Below are 26,925 nucleotides of genomic sequence, written 5' to 3' on the forward strand. Positions count from 1 at the left end.
GGATATTGATTCATGTGTGAGGAAGAAGTTCAAAGGATATCTATGGACTAGATTCTTTGGTAATTATTTATTAAATTTATTTACACAAAAGAAGGGATTTACCCACGGTCAAAATCATTCGGTAATGACACAAAGCCGTCGGTAAAGTGTGTTTACCGACGGTTTGGCAACGGCCAAAAAGCTGTCGGTATATGCGTGTCGGAAACATTACCGACGACTTTTTGACCTTCGGTATTACCGAGGGGCAAAGACCCTCAGTAATATCGAAAGCCGAAAAGTCGTCGATATTACCGAGGGACAAAGGCCATCAGTGATTAAAGGCGAAACTCGATCCTTTTAGCGACAGCTTGAGGTCGTCGGTAATACGAGGGGCAAAAGCTCTCGGTAATGCAGAGGGATACTAGATAGGTTTTACCGACAACTTTAGGTCGTCGGTAACGTGCATTGTTTTTTTCAGTGCAATTTGTTTTTGCATTATACCCAAAACCTACAAATAACCAATCAATAATCTCAAAAATCAATTCAACATTCATATTCATCAAGAATACTTCAATCATTCTAAGTTTCAAAAGTTTCTAAATGCAAAACAAAGTTTGATAATATAAAACTAACTTCAAAATAACTTCAAAGTTTGAAAAGTTTCTAAGGGCAAAACAAAGTTTTTAAATAAAAAACCTACCTTCAAATGTTTTCAAAAGTTTCTAAATGTTTAATATTCATCATAATCATCAGAATCATCTTGATCTTCTTCTTGCACAAGTGTGGTCTAGGAAGACTGTTGAGGTGGGCATGGCTGCTGGGATTATGATGGGGCGGACTGTCCTTGCTGAGGTATCAATGTCCTGACCAGATTTTCAAAATTGTCAAATCTGGCTAGAAGTGAATCATAAGCCTCTTTACTAACGACATTGTTGTGGTCAAATGTGTCGGAGGTAGATGGTTGATGTTTGAATATGCCTCCTCTTCCAACACTATAATGGGAGGCAAGTTGTCCTACCTCATACAATCATCGTTTCTTATTCCCCCGACGACCTCAACCCAACATTGGGTCCTGATCATTTCATCGTCAGCATCTCGCCTGTGTCAATCACGCAGAAAAATCTTCCTATTAAATAAGATAGAAAACGTTAATAACATGAATTTGAAAGTGTGAAAAAAAAAATAGTACAAAATTGAATGTTGTTAAAAAGTTTACTTACAATGGTCTTGCGAGACCTCTCATCAACATATTTGCCAGTCCCCTTGCGAATATGAGTTTGTGTAAACACCTCATCAACATGAACAACTCGTCCAAGCTCCACTGCCTGTAATATTTTAAATAAAACATACGAATGGCATATATATTAATTTCAAAGTACATGATGTTATAGAGTTATTGATAAGAAATGAATGCATATTTTTACCATACGAATCGCATGTTCATGTGTAGTGATTGATGCTCCAGTATGTAGTACACCACCTTTTTTGAAGCCCTATTTTTTTGGGCGGTAGCTCATTTAATGCGGTACTGTGGCGAATTCCAATGTGCCAGCAATGAATTCCATATGTGTTCCCCTACCCAATAAGGGAATTGTCCTGCGATCCTTGCATCTCTAAACATTTCTCACAATCAGTGAGATGCTTTCATATTAAAGTTTTTCTTAATTTGAGCTTCATGCTCAGCTGCCCACTGCACCTTTTGTTGTTACAATAGATAATGTTAAAATAAAGCAAATGAAATTCCTATTTGAATATGGTGATGCAACATGATTAAGTAACACAATGTTTTACCTTAAATCTCTCCTAGAACAGTTTTTTGTCGCCGTAGGGATTACTCCCCATGATGCGCAAGGCTGAAGAAATTGTTGCTTAATAGACCTAGTGATGACTTGTGTAGCAACTCTAGAAGGAAGAAACCTGAAATATGAATGTAAGAAATTATTAATCTACAACCATAATAAGACCAACAATTTAATGCAAAATACAAGACTAAGAAGAAGATATGGTATTACCCTTTTCCACTTGGCTCAATGAACAGTCGATCATGAGGAGTAGGATCACCCAAATCAGTAGGATCAGCAAGATCACCAAATGACTGGTGTACATCTGGAGATGGTATAGAAGATGGCGTGGAGATAGAAGAAGAGGGATGAATATATGGTGTGGGCTCCATAGGAGGAACCAGTGTGGGGCCTACAACTGAAGGAGTGGGCCCGACAGAAGGTGTGGGCGTCGTAGAAGGGGGTGGTGGACGTGAGGAGCCAACCTCTGGTGGAGTACTGGCACTTGCAAATGGTATCGTCGAAGGAACTCTAATAATGTACTTGGCCTGCTGATAAGTATGAAAAATACATGTTTTCAGACTTATTAATTAACTCAAAATTTGTATTTATTCATGAAATAATGTGTTTTCCTCTTTGAAAAGTTGTAATTAGAAGTAGGAAAGTGTGTAGTAAATTGTACAGAAATTTATACATCAAAGTGGAGTGCTATCAGATGTTTCTTGCTCACCTAAATAGAGTTTTATTCGCTCAGCGCACCAGCACAACTCGTTGAGCGAATAAAGGAAATTAAAGATATGCTGCAGTTGAATATTCGCTTAGCGCATAAAGAGTTGTGCGCTTAACGAATTAGTTATTTTTTCAATTGGCTTTTAAAGTGGGAAATAGACTGAAAGAACTCCAGACAGAAGTTTCGGACTGAGGAAAGAAACGAAAATATCTTAGGAACTTCAGGAGACTACTTCAAGGCATCAAGAGACCATTGTTGCAAGGGATTGCTTCAAATGTGTACGTTATAGATTATTAGGAGTAGTTAAATTTTTCTTTCGTTAGAATTGGATGTAATGAACTCACTCTGATGTAATTTTCCTTTTCAATATATTGTTGTTCGTTCATATGCTCTTTCTTGAATTTACTATCATTGTATGGAAATATAATGTTATTTGAATGTGTCTGATTACTGGAAATTAACTTTGAACATGGATATAGATAGAGCACCTAAGTGATTTGGGATCTAGGGATAGACTCAATAACTTGGTCATTCTTAGCATCAAACTTAATGCAAATTGTATGTTAAATTGACTAAGAGATTAACACTTTGATATATAAATTTAGACTAGTTGATAAGGGATTAGGACTAGTATGCCTTGATATGAATTTTTGAATGAAATAATGATATATTGTACAGAGTTTTATCTTCATATGATTCATGAAACCCAATTCCAACAAAGTGTCTTTTAAATATAATTCCTTGCACACCAACTGTTTGATAAAATACCAAAAAGAGTTTCTTGTGTTGTTTTGTGCATTTTGATGTCTAATTGAGTTATAAAAAGAAGAATTGTCATGTGTTGCACAAGTCCTTTGGGAGAACGATACTTTGAACTTACTCTATATTACTTGGAACGATTTGGTATACTTGCCAAAAGGTTATCACCAGCCTCCTAGGCTTTTTTACCGTCTTGCCCTTGTTAGGGTGTGAAGGATCCTGTCGTGACATTACTACAATTTAAAGAATATAAATAAACTGACAATTAAACGCATACATTTATATAATTGGTATTTAATAAATGATTTTATTTTATATGTCAAAATAAATCGTACACATGTCAAAATACAAGCATTTAATTAATTCAATCGTCCTCATCATCGTCATTGTCATCGTTGATTTATGCGTCACTGTGATCATCATAATCATCATCATCTTCATCGTCGTCTTCTTTATCATCTTCAAGTTCTTCTTCGTCGTCGTCTTGTTCTTCCTCTTCTTCTTCTCCTTCTTCTTCATGTTCTTGTATTTGTCCTTCTAACTCTTCAGCATCACCATCAAAGTCGTGCAATGCATATACACCTTCAACTTCAATAATTTCATTTCCATGTGTTATTTCATCAACTTGGAAAGGGATATCGTCTTCGACATCATTTGACTAAATGCGATCCCTAGGCTTGGTTTGTATTGCAACACGCAAACCACGTTTGTCAATGTTGCGAAATGTTGGATATGGGACATAATAAACTTGTCTAACATTAAGAGCTAGAATGAATGAATCAAATGGTCGGTATCTTGAAGTCATTTGAATTTCTACAATATTATAACTAAGATCCACTCTTGTTCCATTCCTAGATGGATCAAACCATTGACAATAAAAAAGAACTACCCTCTTTTTATTTTTTCATAATCATTTTCTCTCTAATTATATTTTCTTTCTTAGAAAGGACAACGTGATTGGTGTGAAGAGTGTTTCAGAATTTCTCTCTTTTCCTAGAATTAATAATATTTTGTTCAAAAGGTCTGATCTCAGGAACTGCACCTAACCCTTTCAACTCTAATCCCTCCTTCCACTATTCAAAAACAAAAAACAAAAAATCACGCAAATTTTATTCACAACAAATCCAATGGTGGATAAAATTTTATCCACCATTAAAGATACATTCAACTAGTTGATCCAGTATCATGCTACTTTAGTTATATCTCCCATCAAAGTCCAAAGGTGGCTTTTCAATTACAGAATATGCAAATAAAAAACATAGCTTAACTTCTTAAACCATAAGTTTGAAAAATCATTGAAACAAAATCAATGCTAATCAGCGCTAGCATATGCATGGAGCTTAAAAATTAATGATATAAGAAATAGTAAGTTTGTGAGAAAGATGTTGATTTAATATGATAGCATGCAATAGTTTTTTTGAAGTATAAGGTAGTTTAATATGATTAGCTAATAGGAGTTCATTTTATTACTCTGTTTTGTCCTATCCTCATCAACAATTCATATTTAATCTACAAAGAGAGTTTATAAGAGAAAAAGTAAGATAAAATATATATTTTTTCATCCTCATCCCACAACACACTTAATTAGCTTTCATCATTATTATCAATTTAATCTTATGATGGAATGAATCCTAGCAATCTAAATTGTATTACTTTATTAAAATATAAAACATAATTATGAAGCATGTGAGTAGTATAGTGCGAAAGGAAGGGGTTGCTTAGAACGTAGAGGAGTGGAAAAAGAGAAAAAGCATTGCAAAATGGGATAATTGGATATGATTTTTTGCAATGATTTGTGATGCCGATCCTTATCACTTTGTGCTGGAAATAAGTAATTTGGTAGTTTGAGAAGGAAATAAAAAGCAGAATGTCAAAGGATGTATCCAGAAGCAAATACAAAACAGAAAAGATACTCATTATATTTGATATCACATAATCGTGGAGAACTAGATTTGATAAGAGATGATTGACAAAAGTACTTTTGTTTTTTAAGGTCAGATTGAATGAAAAAGAGAGGGATATAATGATGACATCACAACAGCTGGGAATGATAAAAAGAAAAAGAAGATTTGATGTAGAGACTGATCCAGGATTTCTACATAAAAGAATTGAGAAATTTGAAGTGGCACGCTCCAACAAAGAGATCTTTGTATTTTTACAAAATGAAACGGATTTATGGATGGAAACAAGATAAATTGGATGCAAGCAAGCCCCTACTCCATTAATCTCAAGCATAAGCTATAGGAAGCTAAAGTTAAACCTGTAGTAGACAAAAGAATGAACCAAAAATGGCTGGAAGACTGATATTGTTTAAACATGGCCAAGGCATATAGCATATTCAGTTAGTCTCATTAGTCAATTCATGCTCAATGCAAGAGAACCTCACCTTCAATCTGGAGCATACAGAGTTTTAAGCACTTCACAAGGGAACCCCAAAAATAGTCTTATTCAAGAATAGTGAAAAAGTGATGTTAGGATCCAATTGCAAATTATGGGAGTTCCATCCCATATTTGAAGTAAGGATTCTAGTATGGACTTTTAGGTTCAATGGCTCTTATACTACAATAGCTAGATTTTGTGGTATGATTCACCAAAGGTTCTTATTAATTAGTACAAGAGCGTCGAAAATGTTTTTCAACAGCAAACAAGCTAAATAGGTATTGCACTACTCACTAGGGTAGTCAAAGGGAAAGTGCATAACAAACCAACATGATCATAATGGAGTATGATGGGATGTTAGAACCCAATTGGTATAGGACTTGAGTCCCAAAATCGACGTAAAGGATTTTAAAGTTGGGTTAGCTAGACCTTGTTGAGCTTTCCAACTACAACAACTAACTTTTTATGGTGTGGTTCTCCCACGATTATTATCACACCAATGCAGACTATACAGGTTCACTAGTGGATAGAAGATCAATGTTCACATATTGTACTTTCCTACAAGAAAATGTAGTTAAATGAAAAGGTAAGAACACAACACAGTAGGTAGATCATCTCTAGAATAAAAATTCAAATATATTATTCAAGGAGTTTTTTGGCATTTATGGATAAGAGTTATCCTAGATGACTTGGAACTTGGAAGCCAAGTAAGTATGTCTCATTAAGCTCTATTATAACCAGAAGTTGGCGATTAATAAAACTCAGTCCTACAAGCATGATAAGAGTATAGGACAAAGCATGATGAAATAGATAAATCATTTTACACGTCATCATGGAAAAGCTATAAGAAAACTTAGTGTGTTTCATACAGAGAGCAAATAGCTCATGTCCAGCACAGGGGCTAAAAGGCTCCAGTTTCAATGATCCAATTACCAAAAGCTAAAATGTGGATATTGTAAATTAGATGTAAATCATTTCAGTGTATTAGGTTTGAAATCCCTTGAATCAAAGGAATCTGTAAAGGAGTCTGTCCAGGAAGCTAGACCTGATTATTAGGATATAATTCTGATTATTGGGGTGATTTATTTCCTTACATATAGCGTTGCACTATGCTAGAAATACCTGTGATATTATTTTGAAATATCAGTGACATCATTCTATTCTCTTTTCAAATTGCAATTTTACAATTATTGAAAGTCAATACTAACATTATACACAGAGCAATAAAAGCTCTTAGCACTACAATAAACAATGAATAATGCAATATATTGTTTCAAAGATGACACAATTCATAAAAATAGTGTGTGAACAGAACCACAAATTGTATGCAGGAAACTAAGCTCATAATGAAAATATTAGTACTAACCAACACCTATAATATTTAGTTACTCACACTAGTGGTGTCTAAAGAAGGAAGCAATTGAATTTAATCGCAATTTCCAGTTAAGCATCCAAGAATTTATTCATTCAAATATCCTCAACGACCAATATCCAATGAATGTTAGCACCTTCAGAAACTCTAAGGCCACACAAAAAGAACACAATTTCTACCACACACACAATGACAGAGACAAAACAACATGACCACGACCATGAAAAGAAGAAAGAAAGCATCATTCAAGTAAAATTTCTTCTTGACAAAAATTCAATTTTGAAAAAAAACTTACCTCGAAAGCAAAATGGACGAATATGCCAGCCTTTGCAAACCACGACCACGAACTTAACAAGCCCACATCACCCCAATGCTGCCGTCAAGCCAACCTCGATGATCCACCACCACTGCTGCAAAACGCCAACTAGCACGACCCACCACCTTGTCGGAAACACCACGCCACCAACGACCACAGCTACGCGGGAGAACGCCTTAAGGTGACCAAAAATGGACTAGGGCTTTGGTATCGCTGGAGGAGTTTCTGAAAGTTGGGCAAAGGAGAGGGGGAATTTTTGAAATTTGGGCAGAGGAGAGGAAGATTAGGGCTTTGGTATCGTTGGAGGAGCAAAGGGGAAGGGTTGGAGGGAAGGGTTTTGGGCAACGAAGAATAGGACGAAGATTAGGACTGGTGGGAAAATGAATTACAGAGAAAGAACAACTTAAAATTCTTCGAAAACATTATCGAAGGCCTTTAAACCATCGGTAATTGAATTAACCATTGCATTACTGAGGACTCCTAGGCCGTGGGTAAAAAGCCGTCGAAAAAACACGCCTGTAATTATCTATATATTAAATTAGTAGGTAAATTTTTGAATAAGTTTGGTATGTAATCACTTACTGATCTGGTTTTGTTTGGTAAGTAAGATTCATATAGATAACAAGTCTCTAAATAATGTTGTCTGAGTTATTTACAGATTTTTTTTATCATAAATAAATCATAATTACTTAGTGTAATATCTTAATTTTAATAGTATTTTATTATTATTGAATTTGTCACATTTTCAATAATATAAAACAGTTAAATAAAAAATATATAAGATACTATTACAAATATTCATATATAATTTATAACAACGAGGTTCTTAATACTAAGGTCTTTTATTCAAAGTCCATTAGCTTGTGAAAAGAACTTTTTTGATAGTAAAATCTTTACCACAAGGGAAATTCAGACAACATTGGATTTTCTGATTTTCTGATATAAACAGTGTTTCGTATCCTTAAATTATTAAAATAATTTTAAAACTTCTTTTAAATCAATAATTCAGTTTAAAATGGTGGTATGAGAATTTCCTAACAACCAGAACATTCTTGGTAAATTTTAATGAGGATAACTTAAAATTTAATGGTATTTTAGTTTAAACAAGAGCATACTCTTGAGGAAATGCTGAACTTGTGTATATAGTTTGTACAGAACGGTGAATCAGATGCATATAAAAATAATTTGTGTAAATTCGATGGTTCACACCCAAATTGGAAGATAGAATTTAGCATCTATTCAATCACAAATTGACACACAAAAAATTCAATGGTTTACAAGCTCCGCAATGACCACTTTGTAGCTTCAGAAGGAAAAAATTCGATTCAAATTTGAAAAGGATAGAGCTAGGCATTATGCTACGCAAATTCACGGAATTATTTTCCTTTGAAAATTACCCATCAGATTACTTTAAAATATAAAAAAATTACAGGTCAAGTAATGTGAAATAAGTACAACTTTATTATAAATAAACCGTTATCAAATTAGACCATTTTTATTTTTCAAAACTAAAGCCATGCAAATAACAACTTTTGTGTGAGGGATGAAGTCTCGAATAATATTTAAATAACCTCATATAAAGAGAATATGATTTCAATAGATATTTATTTGATAATTTAAATTTTTTGATAATATTTTATATCTTAATTTTTTTAATAATTTGACAAAAATGAATTTTAAATTTTTGTATATTTTTTTATTTGAGTAATTTTTTTTATAACTTAATTCACAAATTAAAATAAAAAGTTTAACATTTTTACTATTTATTTTTCTTAACTTTATATTTTAATATTTCTCAATTTTTAAACAAATAAATTATTAAATTTATACATGGTATTTAATATGTGTATATATATATATATTAATAATAAAATGTAATAATAAAATTTAAAATATTAAAATATATCTTAAGATATAAAAGATTATAAAAAATTTGAAAAATATATAATAAAATAATATAATTAAGAAATATATAATTATATAAAAATAATAAAAGTATTATAAATTTTAAATCCAATTAATTAAATTATTTAAAATAAAAAGAACATGTATATTAAAATTTTAGAAATTGTAAAAAGGTTAAAAATAAAAATTTAGGAGAGAGAAGTTGTAACACCTCCTATTTTCATTATTCATATTTAAATAATTAATATAAAATAAACTTAAGTTTTAGAGAACACTTAATAAAAATATACATTTATTGTTTTAATTGATGAACTTATACTATAAAAATAGTTAATTACTTTTTAAAAAAATAATAACAATATGTTAGAATTTTTTTTCTTTTTCTAATAAAAATATTAGCAGTTGAAATATTCTTATCATAAAATGTTTTTAACATATGCAATTTTAACGACTATTTTAACTGTCATAAATTTTATTTGTAACACTGGTTTTTACATATATTTTTTATATATATAACACTATTCAAATTCATATAACAATCAATAGAATTATGTAAAATTATGTAGGAAAAGGTTATTTTAAATTTATAATGTTAAAAGAATAAACAACTGTTAACCAGTGAACTAATAAAAAAAGTCTGTCGATATATTCAAATTTTTGGAACACATCCCACTTTCAAAATCACTTATAATATGAGCAACATACTCCACTCATCCGGGAATATATGTTTCCACTAGAGAAAAAATGCGGAATAACTTTTAATAATGTTCATGTCGGCCTTATTTTTCTCTCTTTGATTGTGTAGAATCTTAATTATTTTTACATTATCCATCACTGACTGGCATATGTTGTTGCTAATCTTTACTGCTACTGCATGCCAATTTGAATTGAATTCTCTCAACCAATGTAGTTCTGAAACAGTGTTATTCCTAATTAGTTTAATATAGCAGAAATATGTATGAAGGGATTGCTTTATTCATTTATTTTATTAATGTGTTGATCCCTTTTTCCTATATTGCTTAAATGTAAAAGCATGGTGGCTTAGATGGATAGGTAGAGAGATTAATTTAGGTTAAACCAAAATTACAATACATCGGAACTTAGCCTTTCACTATCAAATATGTAAGACCATACACAGTTAGAGTCATATCCCACATCCTAATTAGCTTTTGACTATGAAATATGTAACCCTAATTTTATTTACAGTAATTATCGGGTGCATCACAGAGTTATAATAATTTACAGAAATTTTCTTACTTAGAAAACGATCATAACACGCATTTTTAAATATTAAGATTCAGATTCTTCATTAGCATAATGTATCAGCATCATATTCTTACCAATATATAAAGTTCGTTGGCATCGAATATAACAGAAATATGCATGAAAGGATTGCTTTATAGTGTATACTGATAAAAAAAAAAGTGTGTTCATCTCTATATTGGCTTAGATGTAAAAGCATGATGGCGGTGGATATAAAGAAATTAATTTAGGTTAAACGAAAATTAGAATCACATTCCTATATTATTTTTATCAGCAAAAGATAATACAGTAAATGTATGACAGTTAGGAAGACATAGTGTTTCGGTATAATTATTGGGACCGAGATGCGAACTTGATCAATGACGTCTTCACCTTCTCACAATGCAGTTATCCTTATATTTTCCAGTTGTACAGGGCTCTTCGGGAAAAATGGAGTGGTACCTGCGAAGGCACTCCGACGCTCAAGTTAGAAAAAGGAATAACCGAACCTTTTGGTTCAATAATCAAATTAATATTTTCTCTCTCTTTTTTCAATTATCAAAACGTACCTCTTTCCTTTAAGTTTCTTGTATTTAACCTAAAAGTAAGATGAACGTTTACCTAAAAATCTGGTTAGTTGGATAATCCAGTCACCTGATCGTGATCCTCGTCTTTGATACTTGGTTGGTTAGTTTCGTAACTTGCGTTTTCATGGTTAGACATTTGTAGCCGCTTCTTCCTTAGTTTATCCGGATTAATTGACCCAGTCTGAATAAAGCTGACCGAGCGTTTGTTGACTCTTAACTTGACTGGGTTAATTTGACCCATACTGATTGTTTGGTTTAAGTAACGGACGATCGCTATTAAGACGATCAATACTAGGGGCGGCATTGACGAGCGTATGGCATGACGATTGCCTTGCTGGCATTATCTTTTACAATATCACGATCGTTTTGTCTAGGAGGTTGACGATCTTTCGGAAGTGATCGTTTGACTATTCATTAATACGTGGCCTGTTTACTATTGCTAATCGTCCGGATAAAGGTGATTGTTCAATCGATCATTTGGTTTATTGTTGACAACCACTCGAATTTGTACCATACACATAGTATGAGTAGTTATGGAGATTAACCATAAATTAGAGTTACAAGAGTTTATTTTAATATTCTTAGTGAGAAAACGGTGATGACAGTGATTTTGTGGAGAAGAACAGTAGTGCATGTTTTAATTTTTGGGTTTAGGAGCTTTGTATTCCATATGAACATTGCAATTGTCGAATCTGCAGCCATTACCGATGCCTTGAAAGTTTCCAGTATTGTTAACAGTGACTTTGGTTCCTTGCACAGAACCTCTCCTTTCTCCTGGGACGAGGATATATTCATTCCCTATGAACCCACTCTCAACAAACGCAATGATAGGTTTTGGGGGTTCTCCATGGACCTCGCGCTGAATCTCTGGAGTAGACCGTTCAAGCAAACTCTCTGTGAAAAAACCCGGAAACTTGAATTTGAATGGACCTCGAAACTTGACCGAAAGTCCATCTATTTTATGGCACTCAATGTTCACGTGAAAATTCATGTCCATTTTAATACCTTGAGAATATGAATGCCTAACCTTCCAAGTCATTGTATTCACTCCGGGAGGCGTCACAGAATAGAAAGAAACTCTCTTCTGACAGAATATAGTGAAGAAACTTACATTGCCGCCGTCAAATGATGTTGGTGGAGAATAAGTAGTGCCTGCTTCAACCACTCTCACCAGCCGATATTTGAAATATCCGTACTTATTATCTCTTTCAGCAATGAGCTCCATGTTGACACGAATGGGGTGATCATCGCACAAACGGTCTGCGAATCTCAATAGCACCTTTTCTGCTCTCACGCTCATACGAAAGATGCTGAACTTAGATTTATCATTGACGCAAGTGTATACGATAGCGTACTCTTGAGGATACTCTGCACTTGACCATTTGTAAAGCTCTATCTCCAGATCTACACTCCATATATTTCCCATGTTGGAATTGCTGTGTGTTTTTGTATCACCACTACTGATACACTTTGTTTTTGGATGATAGATCAGAGAATGCAAGGTCATAAATAGAACTAGCTTATTGCTTGTAAGAGACTCTGAACCAAGATATGACCCTACCATTAATGGTGTGTCCCCACCATTAACACATATGTCACACATTCGCATAGATAACAATTTGAAATTTTTTAACAATTACATATACTTTATGAACACCATGCATGTTGCTTATTTCAATTTCTCCTATCATGTGTAACATGTCGTACCTACTATTTTTCTCTGTTTTCTTCACTCTTTCTTCTTTTTCCCTAGGTTTCAACAGAAAATAATTTATCTCCCTCGTCATTGAAAAACAAAACCTTAACATGCATCATCTAGTACTCACTATCTATGTTTATATTTCTCACTATTTTAAACATCCGCTTTAAAATAAAAGGTATTCTATTAACAAAATTTATTGAAGAGTTAAAATCTTATACAGCTGTTTATACAAATGTTAAGCCAGCAAAATTCGTGGGGTTAAGTGACATGACACTAGTACAAAAGTAACAATCAATAGCCTTAGTGCATCAATCACTTTTCGGTGACATTTTTATTATAACCTATGTAGTCCGTTTGTCATAACAAATTATTTACTATGTTAGTTTTAATCGTAACTGACATAGCAATTGTTCATTAGTGAAAAAAATTATTGTGACAGATATGGTATATTTATTGTTTCTATACGGGGTCGAGTCACCTAAGTCCGCATGCTTGCTTTTACGTCCGTTTGGTCTCTTCTCGTGATCCTTCTTTCTGTAGGTCAATGTTCGTCCTGTGCGTCTGGGAGGGTATCGGTTAAAGGTGTGCTCCGATGCTTAAGTCAGTAAAAGATCCGATCGGTTGTTTTAGTACTGCAATAAATGTGCAATTAATGAATCTGCATATCTCTTACCTTTGACTTGTATTTATAGTTTTGGTCGTGGGTCCAGGATTAGCAGCCCTAATCACGGTCCAATCCCAAGCCCAACCTTCTAATCAGCATTTTACTTTAATCACTTTTGCAGACCTACCTATTATGCCTGTCCGGTTTGAGTGTTCGAGTCATGCCGAACGTTTCATGTATTTTTCTGGGACCGTCCGGGGGTCATTCGGTACATTTTTTATAAAAAAAATTATATGATGACAATTTTATAAAAAAACGTTAAATTTATTATGTCAATTAAAATTATAACTAACATAATAAATATTTACAATGTTTATTTAGTTTATAATTATTATAATAACTTATTATGTCCGCATACGCACACACCCAGTTTGAAGAGAAGAGGGTGTGAGGATCGAGAAGAAGCTTGAGGATATATATATATATATATATATATATATATATATATATATATATATATATATATATATATATATATATATATATATATATATATATATATAATTTCATTGTTATCCATATGTAATTTCACCCCTACCATTGTTGCTCAATTCCACTACAATAAATCTGTTGAAATGTTGGACAAGTTGATTATTTTGTGTTGTACTAACTTTTATCCATAAATAGCGTAGATTTTATTGCTATGAAGGTTAAATGATTAAATTGTTGAGAATCACATAAGAAAATAAAGTTGAAACACCTATAAACAAGAAAAAAAATTAAAAGCACCCTCAAGGCCTACAATACTCAAAAGTATTATATTAATCAACTATAATTTTTTTTGGGCAAAAATTACATCTCATACCATTTTATTTTCATAAAATTGCAAGTTTTTCCATGATACGCAACTAGCCAAGTCCTTCGTACACTCAAAAAAACTTATTAAGTTGTGGTTTTATAGTAGCTCTTCTACCTTCTTCATATTACTCAATGTAGAAGTTTGGTAAATACCACTTCAAAACCAACATTACAATATACATAGGTGAACCCTACCACCCCTTTAAGCTTGGCTATCCCTCCAAAATCACTATCCATAGAACAGTTGAAGTTAATGACTTGGCTTTAATATTCCAAAAATTGATTATAAAGCTCAACATCTAGTTTTTATATCATTGCCTTGCAATTTCTAATATGTTATTTTTATTTGTGTAAGATTATGTTCCCCCATTGTCACATATCCATTTATAGTCTCTTGTCCTTATAGATGTACTCATTACTAACTCTTACATTAACAATGTTTGGTAGTTCTCATTCAAACCACTTTCTTTCTAAACCAAACATCATTCCATATTCCTAATTCTCCAACCTTGAAAATTTTTAAATTTGAGTTGTTGTATAGTCTTAGGTATCTATATGTACTTATTTTCCTAGTGGCTAACTATCTTAAAAAAAATCTTACCTTTTTACTCTTTTCTACATCCTATAGAGCGTTTTCGTCATACTAATTTGGTTGTTCCTCTTTTCACAAACACCCTATTAAATTCTCCTCCACCAAAAAGAATTGTGATTTTAAGGAAATCCTAAGCTCTAAGCTCGTCCATAATCCATACTTAGAGTTTTGGATATCTCTTAGCTTTTTGTTTTCAATCTCCATTCCTATTTGGTTAATTAAGAGAGAAATGTTAAATAAATGTAGGTCCTGTTAATCTTTTCTTTAAATTGTATCTCATTTTATTCAAGTAATCTCTCTTAACCTTAATTTTTCCACATTATTAGAATAAAAAATTAGATATTATATAATAAATTATTTTGTTTTCATTTTTTTAAGGTTGTCAGTATGTTTACTACTATATATAATCTTCTCTTTTTATAAATGAGACATATTTTGATTCAATAATTATTTTATTTCTTTCAACTTTAATATGGTATCACTAAAAAACAACTATGTTTTCATAGCGTTTAATTATTGACGGTGTATCAAAACCGATAGAAAATATTTTAACTCTTAAGAGTTTAATTAATTGTCATAAAATTATAATATTTTATTATTTATTTGTAAGTTACTATTTTTTAAAATTATTATATTTTCAAACCACACATTTTAAACCACAATTTTTAAATTATTAAAACTTCAAATTTAATAAACTAACCCTTTTACAATATTTGACTTTTTTTTCTTTCAAGAAAGAGTTTATCCTTTCCTCTTCATCTGCCTATTTCATTATTAGGTTCCTTAAATCCTAAATTCCGAAAATTTCCTTTACCCATCTCAATTTTGTCATTCTTCAACATCAATATCTGATAGTTGAATTTCATTTTCAGTGTTCTGCTTCTCCTTCTTCAAGATGCACCGCATAAGCTCTTCCATGTCTGACAATGTCGTACAGCTTCGCCTCTTCCCTTCCCCTTTGATTCTCTTCCCCAGTGTTATTATCCCCTTATAGATTTTCGAGTTCCGCTACCGTATTATTATGCAAACACTCTTCCAAATCGACCTCCAGAATATCAGCTATTCATTGTGTTGGCGCAACCATAAGTTACGAATGTTTCATCGATAGTCGCATCCTCCTCATTCGCAAGGCTAGGAACGATTCTGCTTAAACATTGTATGATTATTGATAATGAAGTAAATTTCGAAAAAAGCTGAGGTTAATTTGGTTGAGTTTGTTCTTTTATGTCACATTGGGTTTTGGATTTTGATTTGGTCGTGAGGTTTCAATTTGAAATATGCATTACTAACTGACTGAGTTAGATGTGGTAGTTGTTGTAGTTTTGTTACGACAATTATTGTGAATTTTTTTGTTGCTTCTGAGTTTGAAGTTTTATTGTGTTCCTTCCCTTTATTTTCATCCACAACTAAAGTGTCTTTTATAATATTAAAACTAGAGCCGTCAATCTCACCATGATCCCGGAGTTAGTCCTAATCATTTTTTAAAAAACCTCTTTTTAAGAAGTCCTTCAAATGGGCTAAAAAAAAAGCCCTAATCCCCAAAGCCCCCTCTCAATAGAGTTAGGGTCAGGATTAAGGTGAGTTTAGCTCTGCTAAATTTCTTTTGAAAACTAAACTTCAACATTCTCGTAGTAACTATTAAAAGTACTAAATTTTATATTCATGTTATTGATTTGTTATTTCAAATTATTAAATAAAACTAATTAATTATATTTTAATAGAATATTTAATATTCAAAATAACCACTTTTTTAAATAATTAAAAATAATTGCAAACCACACACTTAATTTTATACAACTAAATAGTATTACAAATTTTATTAAAAGATTATAAAAATGTTTTATTTTGTTGTCAATTTTAATACAATTATGTCTTATATTACAGATATCAATTATTAGAAAATTATATATAATTAGTAATATCAAAATAATCCCAAAGAGAGATAATAACATATTAAATTGATTTAATATTTGCACTGCTTTTACAGTTCTTAAAAAGAATCACTGTTTTGTTTTCTCGACTTCTAAAATATAACTCAATCTGTTTTTAACTATTTAAAATTAAATATAATTCAAAAATTTATTATCTAAAATTTTTGGATCATAATAAATAGTATTAATATTTTATCTGTAAATTAAACTTATGTTTTATTTTAATTTTTTCTCTCTGATAATCTTTTCTCAAAATCACCATAAGATATATTATAAAAAGAAAGTTAATTTCTTAAAAATTTATAAAAAAGATAAAAATTTTAAATAGACATAAAAGTACTAAAGAATGACAAATGTTATAGTGCTTCAATTCTTTAACTAACACATTAAATAATTTATTTTTAACTTTCAATTAGAACACAACATAAATGTATGTTTATGACATTTAAAATGTAAACATTTTGAGTGAATAGTATGACCAGATTGAATCTATGGACGAATACAACTGCAGCCTGCACAAGGTTCATGAGTTTTCTCTTTTTACTTATTATTTATGTTATGAGCATGATTTGTTGAGTATAAAATGAAAAAGAAAATCATTTATATTTAATTTCTTTTTCAGTAGCTTTCTAAAAAAATAAAGAAGCCTCATTTTTTTCTTAAATTAAGAGCATCAATTAGAGAAAATCTTCTCTTAAATTTCAATTAGGATAATTTTAGATAGAAAGTTAATTTTTGACTTATAACCTAAAAATATTTAAATTTCAAATTTATAAAATGACCCTTTAATTATATATTAGAGAATCTAACTCAATAAATATTGTCATTTTGCTTTTGTTTCTTGATTCTAGAACTCTCCTCCTATAAAAATTTCAATTTATTTTCTATAATAACTATTTTTGTAACAAATTAGAAGTTAATTATATTTTTTCTTGTATTTAAAATGAACATTTTTTCTAAAAAAAGGTCCATGGGTTGGCCTTGGCCCACAGGACTTTTGAAGATATTTTGATCCCGTGAACTTTTTCTACGAGAGACTTTCTGGTCCTGTGAATTTTTCTGGCCCCAACCCACGTGGGTTAGGACTAAACCATGTAAGGAGGGCCAAATTGACGGGTCTAATAAAAATATCCTTAGTTTCTTTTATGTCATATAATCTAAGTAACATAATATTGCTATGAAATAATGAAAATATTGTATATGTATCATTCCTCTAAATTTTTGTTGCCAAGGAATGCACAAAATTAAAATTGTGTTCATAATATCTCTTTTGTGGTGCTGATTTAGACATTGCAATAAAATAAAGTTAGAAAGAATCAGAGTGTCTTATGGTTATAAGTATTTATATTGCTTTCTAGGAATTATTTTGTCTCATTTCGTTACAAATTAATGTATGACCCTTTGATGTTCAATGCTATTTATAATGAATATTGGTATTTTCATTGAACTATAATATTAGTTTCATAAACTATGTGGAACCTAAATTTCACAGAGAAGTTGTAACTTTTCTTATGTACTTAAGTAAAAAATCAAGTTCATAGTTCTTTCTTCTCTTCTTTTTTATGTATCATTATAATTATGTGACATTTTTATCTAACAGTAAAAGTTTTATGTCTCATATTTTATTGTGAAGTTCTTGGAGACATTGCATTACATCATTATATTAAACATCCATGATGTAAATAAATTGGCTTAGATGAATGGCTTTATTTAAATAGAGAATTTATTGTTTCTTTATAGTTTAAATTTAGATAAATCTGGTTGGACTTTTTTCTTTTAAAATTTTTAAATAAAAAAGTAAGTTAATAGATAAATAAAAAATAATGATTTATTTGTATATTTATTGTTGATATTTGATTGAATAACTTCTGAACCTTTTATCTTGAAAATACTAAATTTTTATGTGACTTAAGTTTTTTTATGTTTACAATATTACTAGAAAGAATAATAACAATTAAAATATTCTATATTTTGTCTAATAGAAGTATTTGTAATAGTTAAAACTGTAAAATAAAATAAATATAATAAATCTGTATACATGTATATTCTAGCAGTTTTAGATAACGATAGTGTTTTTTCTAGCATAATTACCAGCATTACTAGATGAAAGCCGAAAGCAATTAATATTGATTAAAGTGTTCTTATGTTAATATAAAGTTGAACTAATCTGATATTGTTCGGACCTTATTTAATTTACACAAACATTAATATTTGAAACCACTTTTGTGTATTCAAATTTAAATATATAGTACGAATGATGATTATATTATTTTTTTTAATAAAATTAAGATTTTTATCAATCATGCTCATTAGATACTAACAAAATATTATAATATAAGTTACCCCACGGGGTAAAAAAAAAACTAGTTATTGACATATGCAAGAATGGTGGTTAATTTAAACGATTTATAACCATCAAAAATATTTTTTACCGCTATAAAATTTATCCTTTTTTTTCACAGTGTCAGTGTCAGAAGTTAATAAAAACTTGTCAAAACATATAAAGGAAGGATTAAATTGTGTTTTAAGATATTTTAAAAAGTTCTTAAACTATTGTTTGATGATGATACATAATTGGAAGATATAGTTTCACTTTCACAAATGATTTGTTAAACCCTTTTCTCAAGAGATTGTTTGATGAGGAGAGTGTTGAGAATTTGGCAAGTGTATCAAATCGTTCAAGTAATAAAACCGGTAAGACCGGATATCGTTTCCCAAGAGACTCGTGTCCTAGACAATCGTATAATAACTAACTAATTTAGACTAAAGAATGATTCCATATTTTTGTGGTTTTCATGCAATTAAATTAAAGATAAAACATAAATGGTAAAAGTGATCTTTGATTATGCAAACACTTGGAAATGGAAAGATTAGAAATGATATGAATGATATTGTTGGGGATATGATTTCACCTACTTCACTCTTATGCATAGAAAAACACTTCCTCTTGATTAATATGCTAATGTCAATCTACTAAATTACTCAAACCCAATCCCTTGGTAGAGAGAGCCTAGACTTACTTCTTAAACTCCAATCCCTTGGAAAACCTAACAAGTTCATCCGCTTTAAGAATTGAGATTCAAGACAACCAAAGGTCCTAGTTCTATCCCTAGATACAATTTCCTTTAGGTGTTTAATCCAGTTCTAGATTCACCCAATATTTCCCAATATTTCCCAATATCAAGCAAACCCTAAAATCAAGATATGGTTGAATCAATCATACAAGCTTTAAGCAAAGGAATTAAACACTAACGAGTAATCAAAGAGGCATATAATCATTCAAAACACTATAATTTACACAAGAGATCCGTGGTTACATCAATCCCCAACAATAATGAAACTAGCTCTCCATGAATGGAGAGCTTGATCTTACAACAAAGGTGGAAATGGAAGAAGGAGGAGGACCCAAGGATGAAGAAGGGTTGTTCCCACAGCTCCTAGCTCGCCTCTGGACGCTCCAATTGAGATATATCGTGTTTGGGATGCCAAAGATATCAAAGCCCTTCTAATTTGGGGTTAAATAAACCCAATCTGCCAAATCAGCAGCAGGCGCGCTTGAGACCGCACTCCAGCGCGCGAAAACAGGAAAAAGGGCGCTCTAGCGCCCTTTTGTAGGGGGCGCTCCAGCTAGCTCCAGTCCTGGTGCAGAGCCCGCTCCAGCGCCCATGGAAAAAGGGCGCTCCAGCTAACTCTGACAGAATTCTGGTTCTTCATATTTTTGCTGTTTTTGCTGTTTTCTTGTTTTCTCTGGTTGCAGCACTCTTCATTTGATGCAGAGACTTCTTCCAACTAATTCACTTGTATAAATGAAGGGGTTAAAGATCAATTTATCTAATTAAAGCTTAGGATGCAACCACTTCTTAAACTAAATGAAAACTAGGATTTACAAGGCAAAAAGGATGAGAAAGAGTTGATATTTTCTCTAATTCAATACTGAATTCATAGCAAAATATGCCACTATCAACTCCCCCAAACTTAGAACCTTGCTTGTCCTCAAGCAAAAGGTATCTGACTGTCAAACAAAACATTCAAAGATTACAGTTGGATTCATAATACATTGCTTAACTTGAAACAACTAGAAATGTGTATCATGTTAGTTTTCCACTATGATGCTCACAACACAATCAATCAATCAAATTCCATAGTTTATAAGAGATCAACAGTCATGGCAGGATGCTTTACTAAATTATGTAGAACCAATCCTCACTTAAGATAGTGTTTCACTCTAATGCACTGGTGTATAAGGATGTGTGTCTATCACTCTACTATCAAATTGTCACACAAATCAACTTTGCCATTTGTTTCAACCAAATTAAACACATGCACAAGTAAGTCAACATCACAAGGACTTTCATTGGTTTGTATTGTGGCTGGGCTAAGAAGGAACATGGTTTTTCTGGATAACAAAGCACCTTGAGCTAAGAGATTCAACAATTGCAATCATGAATAAAAGTTCTCTTTTGCTTAACTTAGATTACCACCAATGTCGAACTTAAATCCCAACTTTCTTTCATTCAGTTCTTTTTCTTTATCTTCTTCTTTCTTCCTTTTTGTTACTTTTGTATCTTTCACATTTTTCTCAATTCATCCTTTCATAACAACTCCCCCAAACTTCAATCATTCTCCTGCAGTACAGATGATTTCTCTATTTAGCTCAAGGTAAGGAAAATAGGGAAATTTCATTTGGGCTTTAAGGTTCAAAAAGAGTCATTTATCAATCAAGGTCGAAAGGTTTTGAATTGGTTTCTTTTGGCAATATGTGGAAGAAGTAGGAGAGCAAGATGGCCTTGATCATGTGCAACTAACAAGCAAATGGTTCGTATCAGAGAAACTCAGGCAAAGTCAATTGTGATCAAATATGATAGCATTCACAAGAAGATTCTAAGGCACAACATCTCACAAGGTCAACTCGAGGTTCCACAATGACATCAAGCAACTGCCATGAATAATGATCTCAGTTAAGCATACAGCATTCTCAGACTTTTTCATGAAGGAAGCAATACAATTTGAACTAAATTGACCCATCTCAAGCATCATTTCAAATCAAACCATAAGCATTATGAATCAGCATAAGTCTATCAAGTCAGACAAGTCAGCATACTTCAAACACACTAAAACGAGAATTCAAAGTCATTTCCAAAGCTTAAACTAAAGTTCAAACAAATAAAGAAAACAAAAAATAAGAAAGCAAAATAAAACTTCAAACTGTGATGCCTAATCACTCATATCTGTGTCTTCATCATCAGCATCATCATCCTGATCAGCATCATTGTCATCATCTTCATCATCAGTATCTGCAGTGGCAGCTCCACCTCTCCCAATAGTTTGGGACTGGTCCCCAGGCCATGCTACTCGTGTAACATATTCTTCATTTGTCATAAAACTAAAGGTGGAAGAGGCATGATACAATTGTCTCATCATCTCTGCTTGAGCCAACCCAATTCTGTTAACGACCTCTAGTTTTGCATCAAGTAAAGCAAACTACATGTCAGTCATCTGATATGGGTCAGATGAAGGTGTAGAAGTCTGTGGCCGATGATGGATCCTGGGAGATTGTGGTGGTTGAATGGGAACATCTTCCTCATCAAGGCAGAATTGAGTGTAGTACGCCATGTCAATGGGTTTTCGAGGCATCTCAAATGGTGGAGTAGATATATCCACTCCTGCCTGCTCACAAAGGTGAGTGATCAATGAAGGGTGGCCTAAAGGAGCTTTAGCCTGAGGTGCATGGGCACAAGTAGTGATTTCATTGGCAATGAGTTTGCCCAAATTGATTGACTTCCTTGTGAGGATGCAATAGAGTATAATGGCGCGGTTGGTGGTGATATCGGACACATGTGATGAAGGAGAGATGTTGGCCAGCATGAGTGCCATCCAGAATTTACTAAGAGGAGTAAGAAGTGACCTCCTGATGTGTAGGGGTTGTTCCTGCCTGTTTCTCTGAAAAGTACCCCCAGGGATGCACAAAGTCTTCTCAATGGCTTCATAGTCTATCTCATCTCCTAGTAATGTCTCATAATCAGTTGGCTCATCTGTCGCTTGCCAATTCGTATTGAGGAAGTCATTAATTGTGTCTGCATTAAAGGGAACATACCGACCTCGAACGTAGCTGGCAAAAGGATCAGCATTCCTGGAGAAGATCTTGGCATTAGTATAGAATTCCTTGACCACTTCAACATTGGCAGGGGCTGGATAAGTAGTCAAGGCGCTCCAATTTCTCCTTCTTATGGTATTGGTGAACCTTGGTATATCATTGGGCATAACCACAACCTTCCTCTCCATCAACAATTTACGTTTATGCACTGAGGAGTAGTGTTTCTGATGGTCTTTAGTTAGGAAAAGGTCTGAGTAAACCTTTTCCTTCCTCCTTTGACCCCTTTCAGTGTTAGAAGCAGTGGTTTTGATCCTTTTTGAACCTGAAGATGAAGCCATTTCTGCATAAAAAGATTGAAGCGAAAGTTTGCAAGTGAGATTAACCAATGTTGAAAACACACATTTACCAAATACATTTAGGGAAAGGCTCAAATAACAGATTCCAGGGCATAAAACACAATGGATAAAACATTAGAAACATTAAAAAGCATGCTGGAACACTCAGAATTGGAATTGGACAGCAGCTACAGAGTGCAGCCAAAGCTGCAGTGGGGGCGTCGCGCGCTGGAGCGCCCCTCGTCAATGGGCGCTGGAGCGCGCTTTGGCAGAGAAGTCTGCAGGTGCTATGGCTTCCACTTCTCGGTCAGATGAGTTCTAGCTTATTTCAACAATGTACTTGGTTCATAACAACCCAATGAGTCCTATTATCTCTACATCACAGCAGCAAATCACAAGCACAAGTGTAATCAACAAAATCTAAGTGAAAAGCATGTGGAGAATGGTGAAACCGAGATTGATGCAAGAAGATTCAACCAATTGGGGAAAAACAGAAAAACATGCTTCAAAATTGAACAATTATCACAATCAAAGATTAATTCAGAAAACAAAGTGCAAAAATCAAAAGGGAGAAGTTCAAAATGTTAGAGCGGCTGCAGCGGAATGGTTAGCGTGGAATAACAAACCAAGAGGGTTTTTAATACTAACTTGTGCCTTTTAATTTCTATTCAGTTAAACTTACTTAGCAATTAATATTGACAAACAAAGAGAGTAAGGTTGAGAGAAATTTGCACAGATGATTTTATCCTGGTTCGGATCTTACCAATCCTACGTCCAGTCGCTTATCTCAAAACAAGATAAACAGTTTCACTAACACAAAACAATTACAAACTACAATCACAAAGATACAATTTGTAAAAGTTTAGAAAACACCTCTCTTGATGCCACAAGAGATGAGACAACACCTCCTTTGAATCTTCACAAAGGATGAAACACTTCCTCCGAATACTTCACGAAGGATGAACACCTCCTCCGAATACTTCACGAAGGATGAACTTCCTCTTCCAAACACCTCCTTAAACACACCAAGGATGAACCAGCTATTCCTCTATCACCGTAGCAGTATTTCACCAACTCTACAGACAGAGTTTCCTTAGCTGAGCAAGAGCACACAATTCTCAAGAGTTTCTGAGTATTTGAGCACAAGGGAAGAGTTTCTCTGTCTCTGGTTTTTGTTCTTCTTGAGAGGAAATGAGAGTCTATTCATAGACTCATCCAAAGGCTCTTCCATTTTTCGTTTTCAGCCTTTCACACTGTGTTAATCGATTAGCTACAGTGGTTAATCGATTAACAACCCAACGGATAGTTCAACGGCTCTAAAAACGGCTAGTTTTTCGAACGTTCCCTGTGTTAATCGATTAACACCCTCTGTTAATCGATTAACACTGCATTGCTGGGCTTCTTCATGGCGCACTGGAAAAATCGATTAACACCTTCTGTTAATCGATTAACACTGCACAGAATTTTGCTTATGGCTTATTTTTACATCACTTTTGAATGCATACATAAAACTACTAATTTTCCTATGTTCATACAATTATTACAAAAGATTACAAGTCTTCAAAGATCATTCTTCATGAGTCTTGGTTGTTCTTGACTTGATTTGGACATCATCAAAACTTCATCTTCATCATTTTGCTAACAATCTCCCCCTTTTTGATGATGATCAAAACCCTTTTTGATTTAAAGCTTTTGGTAATAATCTGTATTTAAAACACAACTTAAGGAAGAAACAGTTGTTAGTGTACTTAGAAATAAGTTTAAGGCTTTAAATATTTCTCCCCCTTTTTGATCATTACTAAAAAGTGATGTATAATTGCTCCCCCTAAATTTATTAGAAATTATACTCCCCCTTAATAAAAGCATGTATGCATAGAAATATTAAGGAAAAACAACATACATTTTATTGAATTTAAAGAGGCAAGCATACAAAGAAGTTAAATATATAGCACACATACTACAAAAAGCATAGAAGCATAAAATACCCCTTTAGATTTGCCTCCAATTTTGTAATGATAATCCTCTAGGTTGTTTCCACATTTTGTTTAGATCTTCATCTTGAGGATTGTCATCATTCTTCACTTCATTTGTTGTCTTCTACAATTCTTCATGAGTCTTGGTTGTTCTTGACTTGATTTGGACATCATCAAAACTTCATCTTCATCATTTTGCTAACACTGTGCATTTAGGCCCAAAAATGAGTTGGACTAAACACTGTGCATTCAGGCCCAAAAATTTTCTGCAGAAATGGCGCTGGAGCGCCCTTCGGCTATGGGCGCTGGAGCGCGTGATAGGCATTTGGCCAGGAAGTGCAGTGAGCGAAGACGGCGCTGGAGCGCCCCTGAGATATGGGCGCTGGAGCGCCATATCAGCAGACAGTTCTGCAGAATTTGACCACTGGACCTATGATTTTTGAAATTTGATACTTCTTAGTACTCAATTCAGTCCAGATTAATGTGGTTTCACTATACAAACTTGATCAAATCCCTAAGGGGTGAAATTGAGGGCAAGAATGCCAAATTAGGTGCACACATCCAAAGCTTTTTAAGTCTACAACTCAAGGTTTCAATTTTTGCACTTTGAACAAACCTAAACTCAACAAATAAACTTAAAACAAACTCAATCAAAATTAAAAACACATTAAAACAGATTGACTAATTCTCAATCCTCTCAAATCACAATAAAACTCAACTGACACTAGTGGACCATTAACACACATAAACTATAATTCAAACTAACATGCTCCAAAATAACCAAATCAAACCAAAACATTCTAAATCAAATTCAAACAATCAAAACACACTCAAACAATAAAATCACACAAGAGAGAGGGTTAGAAAGCTGGGTTGCCTCCCAGTAAGCGCTTGTTTAATGTCATTAGCTTGACACCATTAAGCTCAAGTTTGATTCTTGATGTTGGAGTGCTTCTTCTTGTCATGACACCAACATCCTCTCAGCAATTTCCTAGTCACCAACTTGACTCTCCTAGAATATGGAGCCTCTATCTCAAGCACTCCATTTATCTTTATGTTCTTGATGACCCATAACCTATTCTTGAATCTCACTGGTTTGCCAGGTTTGGGCTCATCGCTTGCCATCACAGGATTTTGGTGAACTAGTTCCTCTTTCTTTTCTTCTTCTTCTCCCTTTACTCTTGGAGATAAACAACTAAGGCTCCTATTTACCAACTTAGCAACTTGCTCTGTTAGACTAGTAATTGATAGAAGTTCATCTGTAGCTTCAAGACTAGTCTCTTTTTCATGATTTTGCTGCTCAACCCCAAAGACGTTGAAAGTCACCTCCTCATCTTGGTCTTTCAATTTCACTGTTCCTTCTTCCACATGAATGACAACCTTGGCTGTCTTCATGAAAGGTCTTCCAAGGATGAGTGGTATATCTGCAGATTCCTCCATGTCCATAACTACAAAATCCACATGGAATTGGAGTTTATCTATTTTGACCACCACATCTTCCACTACACCATATGGGTACTTGATGGATCTATCCGCCAGCTGCAGGGTCATTCTCGTAGGCTTGACTTCAAGACCACCAATCTTCTTAAGCATAGATAGGGGTATCAGGTTGATACTAGCCCCCAAGTCAACGAGAGCTCTACCTATCTCCTGGTTTCCAATAGTGCATGGAATGGTGAAACTCCCCGGATCTTTAAATTTGGGAGGAAGGGTTTTCTGCATGATGGCACTACAATTCCCTTGCACTTCAATTGTTTCCTCATCTAAATACTTCTTCTTGCTGAGG

At 33.1% G+C, this 26,925-nt stretch overlaps 1 protein-coding gene across 1 annotated transcript; it reads right to left on the reverse strand.

The window, feature by feature from the left end:
- Positions 1-1,087: 1,087 nt before the first annotated feature.
- LOC128197526 (uncharacterized) lies at positions 1,088-4,054 on the reverse strand. The gene is made up of 7 exons (XM_052879581.1): positions 3,952-4,054; positions 3,661-3,837; positions 3,400-3,482; positions 1,992-2,308; positions 1,815-1,896; positions 1,200-1,304; positions 1,088-1,105 (listed from the first exon to the last, which is right to left on the reverse strand). The coding sequence occupies exons 1-7, from the start codon at positions 4,052-4,054 to the stop codon at positions 1,088-1,090; spliced, it is 885 nt and encodes a 294-aa protein (XP_052735541.1).
- Positions 4,055-26,925: the final 22,871 nt, after the last annotated feature.

Source organism: Vigna angularis, chromosome 6 (assembly GCF_016808095.1).
Source record: "Vigna angularis cultivar LongXiaoDou No.4 chromosome 6, ASM1680809v1, whole genome shotgun sequence".
In the NCBI taxonomy this organism is placed as follows: domain Eukaryota; kingdom Viridiplantae; phylum Streptophyta; class Magnoliopsida; order Fabales; family Fabaceae; genus Vigna; species Vigna angularis.